This window comes from Stenella coeruleoalba (genome assembly GCF_951394435.1).
Source record: "Stenella coeruleoalba genome assembly, chromosome: 7".
Classification (NCBI taxonomy): domain Eukaryota; kingdom Metazoa; phylum Chordata; class Mammalia; order Artiodactyla; family Delphinidae; genus Stenella; species Stenella coeruleoalba.
Window position 1 is genome coordinate 85530212 of NC_137153.1, and position 23274 is coordinate 85553485.

Consider the following 23274-nt stretch of genomic DNA (forward strand, 5'->3'; position numbering starts at 1 on the left):
TACACAAAGAACTCTTAAAACTCAACAATAAGAAAATGAACAACCCAGGCTTCCCTGGTGGTGCAGTGGTTGAGAATCCGCCTGCCAATGCAGGGGACACTTCCCTGGTCTGGGACAATCCCACATGCCGCGGAGCAACTAAGCCGGTGTGCCACAACTGCTAAGCCTGTGCTCTAGAGCCCACAAGCCACAACTACTGAGCCTGCATGCTGCAACTACTGAAGCCCATGCACCTGAAGCCCGTGCTCCGCAACAAGAGAAGCCACCACAGTGAGAAGCCTGCGCACTGCAACAAGGAGTGGCCCCTGCTCACTGCAACTAGAGAAAGCCCACGTGCAGCAACAAAGACCCACTACAGCCAAAAATAAATAAATTTTAAAAAGAAAATGAACAACCCAATTTTAAAACAGGCAAGACCTGAACACCTCACCAAAGAAGATATACAGATGGCAAGTAAGCATATCAAAAAATGTTCAATATCATATGTCATTAGAGAACTGAAAATTAAAACAGCTGTAAGATACCACTATACACCTATTAGAATATCCAAATTCCAGAACACTGACAACACCAAATGCTGGTGAGGATGTAGAGCAACAGGAACTCTCGTTCATTGCTAGTAGGAATGCAAAATGGTACTGCCAGTTTGGAAGACGGTTTGGTGGTTTCCTGCAAAACTAAACGTACTCTTACTATATGATCCAGTAATTGTGTTTCTTGCTATTTACCCAAATTAATTGAAAACTTACATGCATACAAAAACCTACACACAAATATTTATAACAGCTTTACAACACAAACTTAGAAGCAACCAATATACCCTTCAATAGGTGAATGGCTAATCAAACTGTGGTAAATCTATACAATGAAACATTACTCAGCCTTAAAAAGAAATGAGTTATCAAGCCATTTAAGACGTGGAGGAAATACATATCACTAAGTGAAAGAAGCAAAATGAAAAGGCTACACACTATGATTACAACTATATAATGTCTGGAAAAGGCAAAACTATGGAAACAATAAAAATATCAGTGGTCAACAAACAAAAATTCAAAAATGGGCAATGGACTTGAACAGAAAATTCTCCAAAGAAGATATGCAAATAGATATTAAGCACATGAAAAGATGCTCAACATCATTAGTCATTACAGAAATGCAAATCCAAACCACAATGAGATACCATTCCAAATCCATGATGATGGCTACTATCAAAAAAAAACAAAAACAGAAAATAACTGTTGGTGAGGATGTGGAAAATCTGGAACCCCTGTGTACTGCAGGTGGGAATGTAAAATGGTGCAGCTGCTGTGGAAAATAATTTGGCAGCAGTTCCTCTGAAAGTTAAACATAGAATTAACATATGATCCAGCAATTCCACTCCTAGGCATATACCTAAAGGAACTGAAAACAGGCTCAGACACCTGGTCACCAATGTTCAACAGCAGCATTTTTTGCAACAGCCAAAAGGTGGAACCAACACAAGTGTCCATCAATGGATAAACAGATAAACAAAATGCAATATATACATACAATAGACTATTATTTAGCCTAAAAAGTAACTGAATTCTGATACTTGCTACAACATGGATGAACCCTGAACGCACTATGCTAAGCAAAATAAGCTAGACACAGAAGGGCAAATATTAACAAATGGGACCTCATTAAACTCAAAAGTTTTTGCACAGCAAAAGAAACCATAAACAAAACGAAAAGACAACCCACAGAACGGGGGAAAATATTTGCGAATGATACGACCAACAAGGGATTAATCTCCAAAATTTACAAACAGCTCATGCAGCTCAATAGCAAAAAAACAAACAACCCAATCAAAAAATGGGTATAAGATCTCAACAGACATTTCTCCAAAGAAGATATACAGATGGCCAAGAGGCACATGAAAAGATGCTCAACATCGCTAATTACTAGAGAAATGCAAATCAAAACTATGAGATACCACCTTATACCAGTCAAAATGGCCATCATCAAAAAGCCTACAAACAATAAATGCCGGAGCGGCTGTAGAGAAAAAGGGAACCCTCCTACACTGTTGGTAGAAATGTAAATTGGTACAGTCACTATGGAGAACAGTATGGAGGTTCTTTAAGAGACTAAAAATAGAGCTACCATATCATCCAGCAATCCTACTCCTGGGCATATATCCGGAGAAAAACAAGATTTGAAAGGATACATGCACCCCAGTGTTCACTGCAGTGCTGTTTACAATAGCCAAGACATGGAAGCAACCTAAATATCCATCGACAGATGAAGGGATACAGAAGATGTGGTACATATTGGGTTGGCCAAAAAGTTCGTTCAGGTTTTTCTGTAACATCATACGGAAAAACCCAAATGAACTTTTTGGCCAATCCAATACATACAATGGAATATTACTCAGCCATTGAAAAGAATGAAACAATGCCGTTTGCAGCAACATGGACGGAGCTGGAGATTATCATACTAAGTGAAGTAAGTCAGAGAAAAACAAATATCACATGATACCGCTTATATGTGGAATCTTAAAAATTACACAAATGAACGTATTTACAAAACAGAAACAGACTCACAGACTTAGAAAACAAACTTATGGTTACCGGGGTGGGGGAAGGGATAGATTGGGAGTTTGGGATTGACAGGTACATACTGCTATATTTAAAATAGATAACCAACAAGGACCTACTGCATAGCACAGGGAACTCCGCTCAATACTCCATAATAACCTAAATGGGAGAAGAATTTGAAAAATAATAGATACATGTATAACTGACTCACTTTGTTGTACACCTGAAACTAACACAACATTGTCAACTATACTCCAATATAAAATAAAAATTAAAAAGAAAAAGATCAATGGTTGCCAGGGCTTTGGGGGAAGGGAGAAAGGGATGAATAGGTGGAACAAAGGGGATTTTTAGGGCAATGAAACCCTTCTGATACTGTAATGGTGGATATATGTCATAAAACCCATGTATAACACAAATAGTGAACCCTAACATAAGCTATGGATGTTAATAATAATTTATCAGTATTGTCTTATCAGTTTTAACAAATGTACCACACTAAATGCACGATGTTAGTAATAGGGAAAACTGTGTATGTGACCAAGGATGAGGAAGTATATGGGAACTCTGTACATGCTGCCTAATATTTCTGCAAACCTAAAACCGCTCTCTAAAAGTCTATTAATATTTTTTACATTAGGTGCAGACAAATACCGTTTGATTCCACTCATACAAGGTACCTAGAATAGTCAAATTCATAGTGTCAGAAAGTACATTGGTAGATGCCAGGGGCTGGGGGTGTGGAGGTGGGGAGTGGGAATGGGGAGTTAGTGTTTAATGGGGATAGAGTTTCAGTTTAGGAAGGTGAAAAATTCAGGAAATGGATGATGGTGAGAGTTGCATAACAATGTCAATGTACTTAGTGCCACTGAACTGTACAGTTAAATATGGTTAAAGTAGTATGTTTTACATTATGTGACTTTTACCACAGTAAAAAAAAATTTTTTAAGTCTGTTAATATTTTTTATATGAGACTATAACATGGATATTTTTGTAACTTGCTTTTTTCCACTACTATGTTCATATATTATTAACATATTTCCAGGGATTCAGCCTGGACAGGGTGGCGATGGGAAAGTTAGTCAAGGATAGAGATGAGGCTGTGGAAGGAGGATGATTCAGAGGATGTGGGAATTTAGGGGCAGGGGATGTTTTATTCAAAAGACCCACAGAGGAGAGGGACTAGAATTTGAGTGGACCAACAGACTAACTAAGCCCTTGAGTCTGAGCGTCTCCAGCAAGCTGGGAATTCGAGCAGGGCAGGGAATTTCAGTTCATGCTCAGGGAGTCCCAGTCCCCTGCTGGCAAGAGGCTGGCATGACACGATTGAGCAAGTCACTCCTGAGCTCAGCAACAACCTTCCTGCTAGGGTGGAGTGAGCAGGTACAAAAGACAAGCAATCTTGATGGTCAGTTGTCTGAAATTTCCGTAACAGGAATCTGCCGAGGCACGTGGGAGCCTGTGAGGGACCATGGGAAGGCTGGTCCACTTAAGCCAGGATGTGTGCACATTAACCTTGGCATCCCACCTGACGCTGCTGTGACCCTTCTGAGTCACATTCCTTCGCCTGGGCATCCTCCTGCATGGCTCTCAGCCCAACTCCCACCAGGCAGGGAGGATGTGCCTGTCACAAGACTTCCTATGATCTTTGGGGATGTTTTAGGAAAACACCGAAGAGTGTGGTTCAGTCGGCCTGGGCCCTGTGTCCCTCACCCTGGGGGCCACAATAGGGGCTGGGCCCCCAACCCTTAGGCACAGAATCACCATTCAGGGACTTCCCTGGTGGCGTAGTAGTTAAGAATCCGCCCGCCAATGCAGGGGACACAGGTTCAAGCCCTGATCCAGGAAGATCCCACATGACATGGAGCAACTAAGCCCACGCGCCACAACTACTGAGCTTACGTGCCTAGAGCCCGTGCTCTGCAACAAGAGAAGCCAGCGCAACGAGAAGCCTGTGCACTGCAACGAAGAGTAGGCCCCACTCGACGCAACTAGAGAAAGCCCGTATGCAGCAACGAAGACCCAACGCAGCCAAAATAAATAAATAAACAGAAATTGTTAAAAAAAAAAAAAAAAAAAGAATCACCATTCAGAGGAGGGACACATTCATGCTTCTTCCCATCTGGCTTTTCTGCATCCTGCTAGCAGTGGATACACTTTGCTAAGTGTTGAGTCCTATCAGAGGAAGAGATTCCTGCCCCTGCCTCCTGGTTTGATGGTATGTTGAGCCATCCTGGATTTCCTTAGGAAACAGTGAGGCAAGGGCATCTCACAGTCCCCCATACCACACCATGAGGAAGCCACAGCACTTCCTGCCCTTACTCTCTCCTCCGTGGTAGGTCAGATGGTGGGAATGCAGAGGAGAGGTGCCACCTTCTGAGAGGAATGAGGTGTCCAAAACAGAGTTCCCTCCCAAACACTCAGGGCAGCCTCTTTGTCTTTCTGAGTCCCAGTTCTCTCCTCCCACCCCCAAACATGCCTGGTGTCTGAACACCAGGATGCCACACCTGCCCCCTTTCTGTGTCCCTAGTCCCATCCTCTTCCTCATGTTCTGTGCATCTAGAGTTTCTCTGTGATCTCTCTTGCTGATCCAGTGTTCCAAGGGCACATTCAACCACCCTTTTATACCCACACGGGCCCTCAGTTGGCCACCAACTCCTAGGCCCTAATAGAAACTTGCCATGGTAACTTCCAGAATCTACCTCTACTTCTGCCTCCAGCTTTGGTTCTCCATACTACTCCTTCCACCCCACAGCCATGGTACCTTCCCAGATCCTCACTTACCCTTTTGAGTCTTTGCCCAAATTCTGTTACATGTGAGCGAAACCCTTCTTCTCCTAATACACAAAGTCTTACCTCATTAATGCTTCCTTCTTTCTACTAACCACCAGCAAAGTGTCTGTGCTTTTTCCAAGGCCATCTCATGAACTTGGACGTTCACTCCCATCCCCTCACCTCTACACCACTACATGGCTCCAGCAGTTCTCCCTGCATCATCAGTTTACCCCTCCTCGACTGCATCATTTCTGTCAACATCCAACATCTTATGTCTCTCATCTTTTAAAAGAAAAAAAAAAAAAAAAAACCCTCTCTGGGTTCCACTTCCTCCTACAGCTCTAGCCCCATTTTTCTGCACCTCTGTAAAATAAACCTCCTTTGAAGGAATTGATTACACTTGCTATCACCACACTTGCTATCACCAATTGCTCTCCTCTCATTCTCTCTTGAATCCACTCCACTTCACCTCCATCACACGCGAGTCTGTTCTTCTCAAGGCCATGAGTGATCTCTGTGCTGCTAAATCTAGTGGTCAACTCCACACCCTCATCTTACTTGGCCAATTCACAACTTTTCATGCAATTGATCATTTTCTCCTTGCAATATGCCAGTATGCCACACTTTCCTGGATTTCCTCCTTCCTCCCTGGCTCCTGCTTTTCAGTCTCCTCTGCTTACTTGTTCCTCTTTTTCTTCCCAATTTCTTAACGTTGGAATGTCCCAGAGCCAAGTCCTTAGATCTCTCCTTCACTGATACTCATTCCTTTAGTAACCTTATCTGGTCCCACAATTATACATCCATCCCTCCATCTCTTTCTCTCTCTCTCCAGCCAGGACGCTCCCTGAACACTATAAGGCTTCTGTGTTGAGAACAGACTGTTGGAGATATGGTCTCAGGAAGAAGCAGGAGATTGTGAAACTATTGTAGTATTAGTAGCAGCAGAGGAGGTAAGACAAGGTCATTTTCTGAATTTTGAAGGTAGAGACAACAGGATTTACTAATAGACCAGAAGCAGATTGTTAGAAGCAAAAGTCATGGCTGACACCAATATTTCTGGTCTGAACAACTGGCAAGAGAAAGGTGCCATTAACTGATGTGGGAGCAGGTTTGGTATGTGTGATTGGGTGGTGGTGGTGGTCTGGGGAATCAGTTCACTTTTGAAACAAATACTGGACATCCGAGTATATACACTCTTGATTAGACAATTTGGGCATGTGAGACTGTCTACCCCATAAGATAATGATCTGCATGGAGGCAAGGCCTGTGTCTAGGTGACTGCTGTGTCTGGCATAGTTCCTGGCACACAGTAAGTACTCAAACATTTTAACTGTTGAATGCAAGATGCCTCTCGAAGTCATTTTTATTGTGACACTTTGGAGACATTATCATCAACTGATTTTCATTCTAGGAGGCATTTATTCCATGCAGCTGAAAGGCAGTGGGGGGTCAAACAGGTAACAGGGCTACAGCAAGCTCCCAGATGGGTTACCCCTTAAAATCTAATCAATAACAACAGGGTGCAGAGAGGGGAGATTCTATCAATTGCTTCTGACATCGATCCTATTAGCTACGTGCCTTTGATAAACACAAAGCACCTCTTCAAGAATGAAGCACTGTTAACACTCCTCTAAAAACCTTCCCTCCGGATTGTGGGAATATATAAGTTACCAATGAATTGTGCCTGTGGGCCAAAAGTGCACTGGATTCTTGGCTACTACTTCTTGTACTACATCATGCACACTTTGCTCCTCTGGGGCCCAAAGACAACACGGGAAGCCATGACAGAAGTCAAGCCTGATCTTTACCTCCAATGCATCTTAGATGAGGGTCTTCCTTCTCTGCTCAAGTCCCTTTATCCACAATCCAGGGTGGAGCTGAAAGAGTTGTGTGGAACGCTGGCCCATTTGTAAAATGGGTTTAAGCTCCCATACCATATGGGAAGTACAATCTACCTCCTCTACTCTCTCCGTCACATATCACATTAAAAACAAAGAGGCACAAACAGGTGGTTCTTTGCTTAGAGGTACACAGTATATTTGGAGAGGGCCCTGCCTCACCTGCATATTAATGGAAATGATGACGACAGCCTTCTTCAGGAGGATGCAGAAGTTTGGGAACCTATGAACTCCTTTTTCCTGGACTGGGTATTCTCCTTGTATAGACAGGTGCCTTCTGCTGAGGTGAGAGTTGAGACATGGGATGGATTTTCTGGCTGAGTGGCACAAGTCAGCTGAGGACAGTGCTTGGAGCTGTTGCAGGAAAGGCGCAGGAACCAGGATTGGCTGGACTGAAGGGAGTGTCGCTGGAACTCACTGTCTAGGCACTGGAGGACAACAAAGAAGGCCACGTCTTCCTCCTCCTTCTCTGACTGAGCTCCCTTCACAGGGCATTTGGTGGGAGGTGGTCTCTTCTCAACATTTTCTGTCTTGGTTTTGGCCACCTTCTCATCCTTAGAGAGGAGAATGGATTCCTTGTGCCCTTGACCTTTCACCTTGGGGTTAATCCAGTGTGTAAAATGCTTCATCTTATTTCCCAGTCCAGCTTCTGCAGCTTCTGTAAGGGTAGGGCTCTTGTGAGTATGGGCTGTCTTTACCAGACCCTGCTCTTGGCCCTACAAAGTGTGGCCCTGCAAAGCTTGGATCTGAAAAATGTGGCTCCTTTAAATGCTGGACTTGCAAAATGTGGGCCAGCAAGTTGGTCCTGTAAGATCTGGCCCTTTAAGCCCTGAACACTCCAGATCTGACATCCTCAGGAATCCTTGTTTGGGTGAGGTCATTCAACTTGCCCTAACAGCCTTACAGACTATTCTTATCTGGTCCTTTTGTCCCAAGGAATCCTGGAGGATGCTCTAGGAACTCAAGGTAAAGGGAGAAGCTGGTGAAGGTACTGACAGGGGGCACTAAGCTGACAGGATGGAGATGGTGGCTCTAAAGACCCAGACAGATCCTTGCTAGTCCCTACTCACTCAACACAACCATCCTGGCCAAACTAAAATTTTACCTGAGAAAGATCCTGCAGATACATTTGGGAAGTCAGGGGCTCTGGGGGTTCTACTTAGAAGTGTCCCTACTGGAACCTTGGCAGGGTAGATGTTCTCCCTGGTTGGAGAGAGCCTCGGCGCTGCACCCCCTTCTCTGTGATTCTCTGATGCTTTGAGTTTCCCTGGGTCCTCTGTTCTCCCTGCTGGTGCAGGGAGTTATTCTCACCTTTGCAGAGGCCTGGGGCTCAGGGATCTTCCAGGCAGGGGTTGTTCACACTGGCCTCCAGCTGAACACAAGCACCTGGGCCTCCGTTATGTCCCCACTGGGCTGTGAGATCCTGGAGGCCCATGGGAAGAACCATTAGGACTGCTCTGGAACTAGCTTGCTTTTGGTTCTGCTGCACTGCACAGGATTTATACACTGCTGCTTACATGAGATTGAGCCAGAGACTCTGTTGGGCCCCCAACAGGCCCAGGCACCATCTTTGTGATTGGAGATTGGCTAGTGATTGCCAGAGCCATGGCCTTGGAGAGTGCCACAGTACAAAGGGCCCACAGTTCTGACAGGAAGGCCAAAACTTGTCTCCAGTTTCTCAAAGCCTCCCTGGGAGGGCACCTGGGTAGGTGCTAATCAAGGTGATCAGTAACAGCGTCTGGTGAGGCTTACTGCTGCCGGTTAAGGCCTGTCAGTATTCAGGGTGTCACTTCCTAGTCCATGTAGGGACTGATGGCTGCCTCTATGTCTTAAGGGCTTACTTTCCGGGGTACAAGGGAGCCGAGTTGCTGCCAGGGCCCCTGGAATTCTGCAGACCCAGTGATTTGAGTCCCAACCGCTGCAGATGTGGGCAGGGACAACCCCCTAGCAGATCCTCTCATATTTTTAGCCAATATGGCTCTACAACATCACCATGGCCTGGGAAGCAACTGTGGGCTGGCACTACTGGCCACAATAGATCAGAAGAGGCCACTATCCCCTCTGGCCTCTGGGTCTGCAGGCTAGGGGACACTCACCCTGGTCAGTGTGCTGCACTGGGGCAGGGGCTGCTGGTCAGCAGGGGATAGAAGCAACTGGATGGACTGCTGGATCTTCTGGGGCAGACCCCAGCAATAGTAAATCAAACAGCCAAATCAACCACTTCTGAAGGTGGAACTCCACCAGCTCAGGGCATGCTCCAGGAAAATACTACCTTGCTCTTGAGGACTGAAATGGGCTTCCCCAAACAGGTAGGCCCCTAAGTCTCAGGAGACAGGCTTCAGCATGTCTCAGGGCTTATGCTGTATGGTTCTATGCATCTACAGAGATCTCTGGGCAACAGCTGGCAAGCCCCACAGAAGCTGGAGCTGCCTTTGAAGTGAAGGTGCCACTGCAAGGCTTCACACTTGGCCAGAGTCAGAAATGGGACATTGACATAGGCTTGTCGATAGAAAGATGAAGAAGCCCAAATTCAGGTATGTGGGAAGAAGGTGGGTCTAACTGAGGTAAGAGGAAATTTTAGACAGTTTGGACATTAACAAATCATTGAAGAAAAAGAAACCAGGCTCCACTTTTGTGGCAAGATGTCTAGGGGTGGACCAGGGACTCAATGTGCATAAAAGAGGAACCATAGAAAGGCAGCTGTGTTCTGCTGCAGACAGGACACTGAGGCCTCAGCATGACCCCCAAGCAATGGACAGAGACACTTATAAACTAAAAGATGATAGAGGGTAGAGCCAGAGTCACAGAGTTTGGGATTTGTTTGCAGTGACATCTGCACTGGATCCATAGCGTATCCTTGAAAAACAGAAAGTTTGGGTGGACTTGCTTACCTCCCATGAACCCCAGGTCAGGGAGATAAACGCCTATCTTTTCAACAGAGGCCTTAGAGGTAGCATTCATGATGAAAGAAATGGTAGTGTTCTCCCCCAGGCTTGGAAAATTTGGGGGCCGTGTGACATAAGTTGCCACAGGAACCTTCCACAGATCTTGGGAGCCCTCAGGTGTAGAAATGCATGCATTTATATACACATACTTAAAGATACATCAGGGATTTGGGGACACAGGAACATGAGATGAAGGGAATGAAAGGTCATGGGGTATTTTAGGTTTGTGAGCTTTGGGTTCAGGGAAAGAAAGGGAATCAGATATTCAAGGGCTGCTGGCCTTATTTCTCTGGAACACATTCAGAGTTGCTCTTCTTCTTGTCTTGCTGGTTCACAGGAATCCTAGGCTCTTCAAGGCTTGAAGAAGACAGAGCTCCCACATCCCAGGGTACCTCTGGCCCTTGACATTCCTGCCTTAGCTGCTGGTCGTCCGCCCAGTATTCGTGGATGCTGACTGCACTGGCAGACTTGGTGGTTGACTTAGTGGCTGACCTGGCAACTAACTGGGTTAAGGATTTCTGACTTGTTAGTTGTGACACTATGCGGGTTGCTGATGGAAGCGAAAGCTCTTTGGAGTGCAGGGAATCCTGACTCTGCTCAAAAGAGAGACTAGACGTGGACAAAACCTCTAGGCAAGAGAAGCCCTGCGATGTCCCCAAAGAAGTAGTGGTGGTCAGGGTGTTCTCACCCGATAGCAACTGCTGAATCTCCAGAGCCACAGCGTTGCAGGTTTGGCAGCAGGGATCTGCACACAGCAGCTGCCGCACACTCCCCTCCTGAGGAAGCCAACCCTGGCTGGGAAGGGAAACATGGCAACCGTTTGTTACTGATGGAATGACATCTGCCTCTTTTCAAGGGTGTGGCCTGGAGATTAGCCTGTAAGCTCTGTGTTCTACCCCCAGGTTGTTTTTGCCACGGCTATGCTCTAGAAACATTCAGCAGGTTAGGGCTAGCTAACCTGGGCAAAGTCTCAGACAACTGAAAGGAACGCAGGGCCTTGAGAGCCTGGGAGGTGGGTGAGTTCTCTGCTGGCCTGTGCTGAGTAGCTGAACTAGGAGAAGGCAACCAGGCAGATGGGGGAGCCAATGGTTAGCTGATGGCGCAGCACCAGGAACATCACCAGATAGAACCTGGAGTCAGCCTCGTTTGGGGCTACGGAGGTCCTTGTGGGAACTCTGCATTCTGGGGATTACAGGGCATACACAACATCTCTTGGAAGACAATCCCTATTCTCTAGAGATCTTAAGAGGGGGACAATATGACAAGCTCCTGCCTGAGGGCTGTCCCAGGAACTGGCCTCCCTGAAGACAAAACCAGAGGAGGTATGTCAGCAGGGTCCAGGGGTCTGCCCTTGAAAGGGTCTAGCTGTAAAGAGAATATGAAAATGATGACTGATTTATGCACTTAATTAATTATCTATCCTCCTAACCTGTCTTGTGGTTGAGTGAAAACCCATGTAGTTTTAAATCCTGCACTAGTCAAATCCTGAATTCCAGGACCTTTGTGAGCCTAGTCCAGACCAGAACTGCAGGACTCCTGTCTCCTGAGGCGTCTGATCCCACCCTCTCCTCTGGGAACCCCCAACCAGTGTCCAGGCTCCACTGTGTCTGGCTACGTCCCAGCCATTATGCTCCTCCCCAACCCTGCCACAGGCCAAGCGGAGAAATGATCACAGGCCAGGCTGGGAGTTGGGAGACTGCAAAGAGCAAGAGATCACCTTCTCATGACAGACAGCAGCTCCCACGGCTTCTCAGCTTCTTCCCGGGAAAGTTTCCTAGCTGAGAAACCAGGAGACAGCGTTACATGGAACGGGAGAGGATTCAGGGACCATCCTACAGGAAGCTGGAGACCTTTGTATGACAGGAGACGGCAAACCCCAACAGCCAGTGCTCTGAGGCACATCTGACTACAACTTAACCAGGTATGATGTGCTCTCCTGGACCTAATCTCCTTTGACCTTCACAACCACACTGTGAGTGAGACAGCATCATCATGCCCATTTTATGGATAACAAGACTGAGAGCTGAAGTGACGTCCACTGGGTCATAAAACCAGTAAATGACACAGTTAAGGACAGAGTCCTTACTTCCTCACTCCCCTACTTCCTCTTCACTCCCAGGGGTAAGGTGGAGAATTCTGGAACATTCCCAGGCTCTGATTTCCCACCCAAAAAAGTCTTCTGGGAGAATCTGTCAACTTGGGGAAATTGGGCCTTCAGTGGTTAGAGCACCTGGTGCCTGGCACCAGGGGTCATTGAGGGACAGGGCTCATGGGAGCCTCACCCACAGTGGAGAGAAGTCAGAGCAGAGACTGTAACGTTACCTCTTGATGTTTTATCTTTAGCCCTTTGTTTGACTCTCCGGTGATGCTTAAAGGCAAAAGACAGTGTGAAGCTGGGGTGCTCTCTTCTTTTCATGTCTAAACTGAGACAAAACCTGCAAATATTTCCCAAGCTTTTTCTGTGTTCCAATTTTACACATTCTCCTACCTTTCTTTTTCCTACTCTACCTTTTTCACACCATCATTTCCTTTCTCTTATTTCTGATTCATTTTTAGGCTCTTCATACTCCATACCTCCACCCCCATTCCCTGAAGAAGTTCTGTGGAGAGATCAGGATAAGACAAGAGAAAGGGAGGAACGGTGGTACAGTAGCCGAAGGACCTTAGCCATCCAAGGCCCTAAATGTCCACCAACCAGAGGAATCACCCAAATATGAAGCTGTTCTGGGATCCAGTGAGGAAATTTATTCCATTAAAAAAAAAAAACAGGGGTAAGGGGTTAAGGGTAACAAGAGACAGTGAGGGGATAAAACCTTGATCAAGGCTTAATTGGTTCAGTTGTGGTCATAGTGTTTCCCTACCAGCAGCAGCTCCTGTTAGGTCCCAATCTTAAATCTTGGTGATTCTTTCTCACTTGCCAAATAATTAATGGGATAATGATGATGGAACCATAAGTGTAAAGAGGATATGCAACATCCCACAGAATAAAGGTAGGCCTCAACATAATCTAAACCTCACTAGCCATCCCCCTTTCTAGGCTTCCTAGGCTTTCAGGGTCTTAGAACCTAATGCCTCCAAATTCTAGACCTATCGTCTCTGCCTCACAGAGCACAGAACCAGACCAGTAGACTGCATCAAAAAGCCCTCCTGTTTCCCGTCATGCATAGCATCACAGACCTTTATTTGTCTAGGAGAAACTCATGTGACACAGTGCAGAGCCTGAGCCTAAAGGTGCCAAGTCACAGGAAGCAAATACTCTTTCATGCTCTATTCTCTTTATCCTGTTGGCTCAGCCTTCTTCTTTCAGATAATAGTCTGGCATCTATCCCCAGATAACTGAGTCTTTATGTACACTGCATGCCCTAAAACAGAGACAATGGCTACTGTCTCTCTTCCTCCTACTACAAAGGAACTCCATGAACTATAGCACCTGTACTGGGAAGATAACTAGAAAACACACAAGAGGACAGTGCACACATTGTCTTGTTAAGTCTTGGACAGTGAAGGTTTTGATGCCACAGGCAATAGGTAGTCAGTATCAAGAAGTTCAGGAAAAGAACAGTGATTAATGTGACAAGGAAAGGACATAGCTTCTGTACTTTTAAATAACTTACTGAAGAGTTAAAGAAGGAGTCCTCCCAGTCTCATTTCCTAAGCTGGACAGTGTCAAAGGTACAAAAACATTTGAGTTACGTTACCTGCCTGCTCTCAAGACACTTAAAAACCTAGTTTCAAAGACAAGATTAATTCACAATCAAGAACCCACCTTATTAAGAGTTGAATCAAGAACCAGCCTTACTAGGAGCTGGGAAAGAGAGGTGTAGGGAGTTATTTAATGGGTACAAAGCTTCTGTATGGAATGATGAAAAGGTTCTGAAAATGGATGGTGGTGATGGTTGCACAGCACTGTGAATGTCCTTAATGTCAGGGACAAGTACTCTTAAAAGTGGTTAAAATAGTAAAGTTTATACTGAGTATATTTTACCACAATTTAAAAAACAAAAGGCCAAGAAAACCCAATTGTTAGCATGAGGGGTTTTTTTGCTACCTATAAGGAAGAATATTCTGAAAATAATTTGGCAAAATAATGGATTAGTGAATGTTTTTCCTAAATGTCCTTTTTTACAGAACAAAATTAATACAAAATAGATCCTTACATTTAAGATAATTTAAGAAGAGTCTCACCATGAAGACGGGATGAATTTGAGCCATTTCAACATCTTTCCTGAACTTGTAAATTCCATAATACAGGAATGAGAAGACTTTTCCAACTAAAGAGCGCTGAATGACAGGTTAACAATAATCAGTGAAAAAGCATCTTGCATCAGCTTTTTAGCAGTAGATCAAGATACGTACAAAGTGGCTTGAATCTTTTATTACTGGTGTTATTCCTACCAAACCAAGCTCCGGCTTCCTGCAGCTGCTGCCGGCCTCTATGCTGCTGCAAAGGTTCTCAGTCTCCCGTTAATCTGACCCAGTATGGCACTGCGTGGTACTTGGGGTCCTCCTTCCCTGGACTATGAATGTAGGTAATTAATAAACTTCATTCAGTCTTATAGGTCCAGTGTCAGATGTTGCTCGTTCGGCCATCCCCAGAACCCCAGGGTTACCAATGCGATGAAGAGGAGGTGCATAGGACACCATATCTCCTACACAACCAGCTCCTGCTTCCTGCAGCTACTGTTGCAACACTGCTTAGTCTCCCATTAGCCTGACCTCTTGGCCCCAGACAAAATCACCAAATTTGGCAACACTGGCACCAGCTCCAACGAGTATACTATTTACTTAACAGATAATCCACAGCCACTGTCATCCCACTAAACTGTTAAAACCATATGCTGCAAACTGCTCTATAGCAACTTACCCACCCTTGCTCCTCTGTCTCAGAGCCGAGGTAGAGTCAAATGACAATCTTATGCCTTTCTGCAGAGTAGACTTTTAGTACTGGTTTATTTATTGATTTGGTACCCACTGACAGAGGGTGCTTGTGTGGATAGGACAGTGGGATCAGCGTCTTCCTAAACAAGGGCACATTCATGTAATGAACACACTATCGTTTTTCTTTTTTTAATGGATCATTTCCTTTTTCTTTAATTTATTTATTTAATCTATTTATTTTTGGCTGCGTTGGGTCTTCGTTGCAGTGAGCAGGCCCCTCACTGCGGTGGCTTCTCTTGTTGCAGAGCACGGGCTCTAGACGCGCGGGCTTCAGTAGTTGTGGCATGCGGGCTCAGTAGTTGTGGCTCGTGGGCTCTAGAGCACAGTCTCAGTAGCTGTTGCACACGGGCTTAGTTGCTCCGTGGCATGTGGGATCTTCCCGGACCAGGGATCGAACCTGTGTCCCCTGCATTGGCAGGCGGATTCTTAACCACTACACCACCAGGGAAGTCCACACACTGTCTTTTTTTTTTTTTTTAACGTCTTTATTGGAGTATAAGTGCTTTACAATGGTGTGTTAGTTTCTGCTGTATAACAAAGTGAATCAGCTATACGTATACATATATCCCCATATCCCCTCCCTCTTGCATCTCCCTCCCACCCTCCTTATCCCTCTCCTGTAGGTGGACACAAAGCACCGAGCTGATCTCCCTGTGCGGCTGCTTCCCACTAGCTACTTTACATTTGGTAGTGTATATATATGTCCATGCCGCTCTCTCACTTCGTCCCAGCTTACCCTTCCCTCTCCCCGTGTCCTCAAGTCCATTCTCTATGTCTGCATCTTTATTCCTGTCCTGCCCCTAGGTTCTTCAGAACCAGTTTTTTTTTGTTTTTAGATTCCATATATATGTGTTAGCATACGGTATTTGTTTTTCTCTTTCTGACTTCCTTCACTCTGTATGATAGTCTCTAGGTCCATCCACCTCACTACAGATAACTCAATTTAGTTTCTTTTTATGGATGAGTAATATTCCATTGTATATATGTGCCACATCTTCTTTATCCATTCATCTGTCGATGGACACTTTAGGTTGCTTCCATGTCCTGGCTATTGTAAATAGTGCTGCAGTGAACATTGTGGTACATGACTCTTTTTGAATTATGGTTTTCTCAGGGTATATGCCCAGTAGTGGGATTGCTGGGCCAGTAGTGGGATTGCTGGGCCGTATGGTAGTTCTATTTTTAGTTTTTTAAGGAACCTCCATACTGCCCTCCATAGTGGCTGTATCAATTTACATTCCCACCAACAGTCAAGAGGGTTCCCTTTTCTCCACACCCTCTCCAGCATCTACTGTTTGTAGATTTTTTGATGATGGCCACTGTTGCTTTTAATGATGTGGGCATGGACCTTCAGCTTTGCCCTTCCTGCCTCATGGTTTATCGTGAACGGCAAACAAGGGAGATGAAGTACATCAAAGGCCTCTGTGGACTCTGGAGGGCTACACAACTGTAAAGGATTCAGATTCGTCTGTTTCTAGAAAACTTGCTAAAGCTGGACCCCGCTTGCATGATAATGCTACAGTGCCACAATTACTGTAATAGTAGAATTTCTTCAGGAAACTGTTCATGATTACTGATTCATATGCACCATGGGTCATATCACTGCCCGATAAAGAAAAATCCTGACAGGACACTGATGTGATTTTGTCCCTCCACACAAGCCTTACTTAGGAGTTTTGCTGTGTCTCATTCTCAGAAAACACTAGTGAATACCTTAGATGTCTCAGGTGATGGGGACAGAGGCATAGCTGCTTCCATTCAGAAGCAACATTTTTTATATGCTAGCATTTTTATTAATGCCCAAGAGTTGGACAGGAAGAGTTGGACACACCCCAGAGTAGTATCTGCAAGACCACCAGCGCTTCACAGCAGGTTACTACGCTACACAGAAGTGTAGCAAGCAGCTAGAGGCACTAGAGGGCAGCACTTGCCCACCCAATGAGTCCCGAGGACTCCGTTTCAGGAACTTTAAAAGGCCATCTGTTCCAGTGGCTCTCAATCCTGGCCTTACATCACAATCACTGGGAAGCTTGTGAAAATATACATTTCCTGGCCTCACCCCAGACTTAATGAATCAGAATCTCTAGGGGCACAGTCTTTCAATCTATGTATTAAATAAGTGTCAAAAATAATCCTCAAGCAATAAAGCACTGGGCTTTGGGGTGTGTATTGGGGAGCAAATGGCCTCCAAAGAGCAACAATTCTTCCTCCCACCCAAGTTTTACTGAGATATAATTGGCACATAACATTGTATTAGTTTAAGGGGAACAACATAATAATTTGATGTATGTAGGGATTGTGAAATGGTTACCACAATAAGTTTAGTTAACATCCATCACCTTAGAGTTATAATTTTTTTCTTATAATAAGAACTTTTAAGATCTACTCTTTCAGCAACTTTCAAATATATTAACTACAGTCACCAGGCTATGCATTAGACCCCCAGAACTTATTAATCTTATAACTGGCATTTTGTCCCTTTTGATCACCTTCATCCATTTCTCCCATCCCCACTCCCTGACACTGGCAACCACCAATCTGTTCTCTGTTTGAATGAGTTTGGTGTTTTTTTTAGATTCCATATATAAGTGAGATCACATAATATTTGTCTTTCTCTATCTGACTTACTTCACTTAGCATAATGCTGTCAAGGTCCATCCGTGTTGTTGCAAATGGTAGGATTTCCTTCTTTTTTACGGCTGAAAAATATTCCATGATATCATCTTCTTTATCCATTCATCTGTCAATGGACGCTTAGGTTGTTTCCATGTCTTAGCTATTATAAATAATGCTGCAATGAGCATGCGTGTACAGATATCTCTTGGAGATAGTGATATCACTTCCTTCAGATATATAACCAGAAGTGGGATTGCTGGATGAAATTTGAAGCAACTATCTGCGGATGATGTTATAAAAAAAAAAAATTCTCCTATAATAGGTAAGTTTGGCCATCTCTGGCAATGACCTAACTTAGACAGTGATCTGTAAATGGAAGTTAAGAATTCAGGAACACATGGAAGAAAGGAGAATTGACCCTGACTGAGAAAAAGTACTATGTGGCAGGCCCTTTACACACATCACCTCATTCAGTCCTTACCCTCAACCAGACCCAGGTACTGTTATCCCTTGTTATATAGGAGGAAACTGAATCACCTGTAAGTAAAGTAACACTAGCCTGAGGTCACGTAGCAACTTAGTGATGGATAAAAAGTTTGTTTCTAAACTCCACTAAGCCTTGCAACCTTCAATTCAATCAAGTTGAGAGGAAATGGACATAACATATGATTATAAGATGTTTGAGGGCTTCCCTGGTGGTGCAGTGGTTAAGAGTCTGCCTGCTAACGCAGGGGACGTGGGTTTGTGCCCCAGTCCGGGAGGATCCCATATGCCGTGGAGCGGCTGGGCCCGTGAGCCATGGATGCTTGGGCCTGCGCGTCTGGAGCCTGTGCTCCACAACGGGAGAGGCCCGCGTACCGCAAAAAAAAAAAAAAAAAAGATGTTTGAAACTGCAGACTACTCACATGTCCAGTTGTTTTTGAAAAGAAGGGCCACAGTAATAAAAGGCCTCTAAAACAGGAGCGAAAGAGCAAGGCTGGGTCCAAAGGTGTCCAATGTCGTCCAGGTTATACCTACTTCTCATCAGGTATGTCCCCCAGGGGCAACAGCCCAGTGACATTAGCATCTGAGACTGTCCCATTCACACGCCTGGCTTGATTACAGGCTCATCAAGTGCCTTCTGACTAGAATGTAACTTACAGTGTAAATGGACCTATACGAAGAGAATGACCTGACTAGCATGTAGGAGTATTCCAGGTCCCTCGGGATTATATTTCTCAATATAAATTCATAAATTAGCATGATGATTTTATGACTCAGCCTCCTTTCAGTTTAATTTCAGTTGGTAATTCAGTTTAAATACAGTTGGTTTCTTCAGGAAACCAACTGGCTCAGAGAACCTTGACAACATGTAGTCTTTCTACTTGCACAGCTGAGGAACACTGACTCCTAGTTCTCCCTCCTTTCCGTTCCTCCTAGTTAGTCTCCACTCTCCTGACCAGTTGCAGAGGCAGGGAGGGCAATTCTAAACACGAGGCTGCTGCAAAGACCACAATCCCCGGCCTCCCGCAGAGGAGAGCAGCACCACTATTTCTCAGTCTGAGCTACCTTCCTCTGTGTGCCTCAGTTTTCTCCCATTAGTACAGAGTAGTATCTATCAAAGGCTATTTATTGAATAAAGCATTTGGGTGGGGGGGAGAGTAATAAATGTTATCCATAAGTGAATTCCGATAACTTAAAAGTAGGAAGTAACAGTAAGTTATACAGAAACACTCAAAATATCTCAGAATGTGCCTGGTACAGTAAACTACTATATAAATCTCCTCTAAAGAGGAGAGAGGTTATTTTTGGCTGAAGTGATCTGGGAAAGCTCCATGTTGTAGAAAATGGCATTTAAACCGGTGCTTGAAGCAGACAGAGGATTTTAATACGTGGAATTGGAAGAGGGTGATCCACATGCAGGAGTCAGCATGGATAAAGCGGCTGGTGCCTCTGTGTAATGATATGTGGAAATAACAGAAGGGTTCCTGAAATATTTATTTTACTATGGGTACATTTTATTTTGTATATATTCCATCTCAATGAAGTGAGGTTTAGATTTCTTTTTGTCTTTGTGTGAAAACTGAGGTAGTGGATATCTCCTTGTGGGTGTGTTTTTCTGCATCATGTGGACATGAACTGTGTAGATGGGTCTCCTGAATCTGACCATACGTGTTTCTAGGTATAAATTCTGCGTGGGTGCATTTCTCTACAGACTTTTTGATCTTTGTGGGTGTGTGCACATGCAGTCCTGAGGGAATGGGAAGGAAAGAGAGAGGAAGGAGTAGAGGTGAGAAGGAGAAGAAAGAGAGGAAAGGGAGTGAGAAGCTGTTGAGCTGAACCTCTGTCCAAAGCCCAAATGTGAAACTCCTACACATCATTAGTATTTTAAGTAGTTGATAACTGATCATCCTATCGAGCTTGGAAGTTCTTTTTCTAATAATAAAACATTCATTGGTAAAAGGCTAGTGTTTCAAACTGCTATGTTTTACCCATCACATTCTATGTCTTTTCATTTGTCCTTCCTTTCACCCAATTTAGTCCTCTTTTTGGATTTTTTTTTTTCGTTTGGTGTCTTATTTTCTTATCCTCCCAGACCTATTAATTTCTTTATTGGAATTTTGTCTTTCTGTAAGTTTTTCCTTTCTCTTCTCACTTATGGAGCTAATACCATACCCCACCCATACCCCAGAAAACAAATGTTTTTAAATTGCGAAACGGGTACTTCTTGTAAAGATATTTTAGGCTCAATCTTAGGCGTTTATCTTCACTGCATGGTGGATTCAACAGATTTTAATTGGGTGCTTTGGTCTATGTTAAAGGCATTGTTCTAGTTACTGAAGAAACAGAGGAAAATGCCTAGAATAGTCAACCAATTATATTAATGATCATCTTTAACTAAAGTAACAAGCTTTTCTTTTCTCCAGACATAGGAGAAAACTAGAAGACAGAAAAACAAGAGTGATTTAGCTAGTATTTCCATGGGCATCTACTACATATCATCTTAAGAAAACTGAGGTAGCAAATAATCATCCAGTGAATTTGCATATTTTTACATATTTGTTAATATACTGCCATTCCAAGAAATGAGAGTAAATCAAAATTATATTTAGTGGGCTTCCCTGGTGGCGCAGTGGTTGAGAGTCCGCCTGCTGATGCGGGGGACATGGGTTCGTGCCCCGGTCCGGGAAGATCCCACATGCCACGGAGCGGCTGGGCCCGCAAGCCATGGCCGCTGAGCCTGCGTGTCCGGAGCCTGTGCTCCGCAACGGGAGAGGCCACAACAGTGAGAGGCCCGCGTACCGCAAAAAAAAAAAAAAAAAAAAAAAATTATATTTAGTGAGCAGTATTTTTGCATCTGTTTCTTAGAAATAGTTCAGGTATCCAAAGATGGTCTTTTAATTAACTTAATCATTTGTTTAATGATTAAGCTCTTAAGGTTAAAGATCTGGAAATATAATTTTAGCTAATATATCCTTATGAGTTCTAGAATTGTAAGGATTTCATAATAATTTCAGAAAAATGACTTGAAAATTGCTCAAACTTAATAAAAGTCATAAATTTACAAATTCAAAATGTTCAGTGAGCTCCGAACAGGGCAAATTAAAAGAAAACCATGCCCAGACACATCATAATCAAGTTTCTTAAAACCAAACATAAAGAAATCTTGAAAAAAACAAGAGAAAAATACTACATTACACAGAGGACTCAAATCAATAAAATTGGAAATAAAAAAGGAGAAGTTACAACTGACATCACAGAAATACAAAGGATCATAAGAGAGTACTACAAGCCAATATGCCAATAAAATGGACAACCTGGAAGAAATGGACAAATTCTTAGAAAAGTACAACCTTCCAAGACTGAACCAGGAAGAAATAGAAAATATGAACAGACAAATCACAAGTAATGAAATTGAAACTGTGATTAAAAATCTTCCAAAAAACAAAAATCCAGGACCAGATGTCTTCACAGGTGAATTGTATCAAAGATTAGGGAGGAGCTAACACCTATCCTTCTCAAACTCTTCCAAAAAATCACAGAGGATTGAATACTCCCAAACTGATTCTAGGAGGCCACCATCACCCCAATACCAAAACCAGACAAAGATATCACAAAGAAAGAAAATGACAGGCCAATACCACTGATGAACATAGACACAAAAATCCTCAACAAAATACTAGCAAACAGAATCCAACAATACATTAAAAGAATCATGCACTATGATCAAGTGGGATTTATCCCAGGGATGCAAGTATTCTTCAGTATATGCAAATCAATCAGTGTGATACACCATATTAACAAACTGAAGAATAAAAACCATATGATCATCTCAATAGATGCAGAAAAAGCTTTTGACAAAATTCAACACCGTTTACGATAAAAACTCTCCAGAAAGTGGGCATAGAGGGAAACCTACCTCAACATAATAAAGGCCATATATGACAAACCCACAGGAAACATTATTCTCAATGGTGAAAAACTGAAAGTATTTCCTCTAAGATGAGGAACAAGACAAGGGTGTCCACTCTCGCCACTATTATGCAACATAGTTTTGGAAGTCCTAGCCATGGCAATCAGAGAAGAAAATGAAATAAAAGGAATATAAATTGGAAAAAAAGAAGTAAAACTGTCACTGTTTGCAGATGACATGATACTATACAAAGAAAATCCTAAAGGGACTTCATTGGCTGCACAGTGGTTAAGAACCCACCTGCCAATGCAGGGGACATGGGTTCGATCCCTGGTCCGGCAAGATCCCACATGCCACGGAGCAGCAAAGCCCGTGTGCCACAACTACTGAAGCCTGCATGCCACAACTACTGAAGCCTGTGTGCTCTAGGGCCCACATGCTGCAACTACTGAAGCCTGAGCACCTAGAGCCTATGCTCCGCAACAAGAGAAGCCACCACAATGAGAAGCCTGCTCACCGCAATGAAGAGTAGCCCCCGGGCTTCCCTGGTGGCACAGTGGTTGAGAATCTGCCTGCTAATGTGGGGGCCACGGGTTCGAGCCATGGTCTGGGAGGATCCCACATGCCGCGGAGCAACTAGGCCCATGAGCCACAACTACTCAGCCTGTGCGTCTGGAGCCTGTGCTCCGCAAAAAAGAGAGGCCGCGATAGTGAGAGGCCCACGCACTGCGATGAAGAGTGGCCCCCGCTTGCCACAACTAGAGAAAGCCCTCGCACAGAAACGACGACCCAACACAGCAAATATAAATAAATTAATTAATAAACTCCTACCCCCAACATCTTTTTAAAGAAAAAAAAAAAAGAGTAGCCCCCGCTCGCAGCAACTAGAGAAAACGTGCGCACAGAAATGAAGACCCAATGCAGCCAAAAAATAAATTAAAAAAAAAAATCCTGAAGATGCCACCAGAAAACTACTAGAACTAATCAATGAATTAAGTAAAGTTGCAGGATACAAAATTAATACAGAGAAATCTCTTGCATTCCTATACACTAACAACGAAAGATTAGAAAGTGAAATTAAGGAAACAATCCCATTTACCACTGCAACAAAAAAAGATAAAATACCTAGGAATAAACCTACCTAAGGAGGC

General features: G+C 44.0%; 1 protein-coding gene and 1 long non-coding RNA gene across 4 annotated transcripts in view; both read right to left on the bottom strand.

Annotated features, from left to right (window-relative positions):
• Positions 1–23274, bottom strand: part of LOC307188788 — a 111563-nt gene that overhangs the window by 54482 nt on the left and 33807 nt on the right. The gene's annotated exons all lie outside the window — the stretch shown is intronic.
• On the bottom strand, positions 4342–12592 carry SPATA31F3 (SPATA31 subfamily F member 3; the record flags this gene model as incomplete). Its single annotated transcript, XM_079927747.1, has 5 exons — positions 4342–7947; positions 9328–9405; positions 10569–10971; positions 11894–12026; positions 12499–12592. The coding sequence occupies 5 exons, from the start codon at positions 12590–12592 to the stop codon at positions 7429–7431; spliced, it is 1227 nt and encodes a 408-aa protein (XP_079783873.1). The 3' UTR covers positions 4342–7428.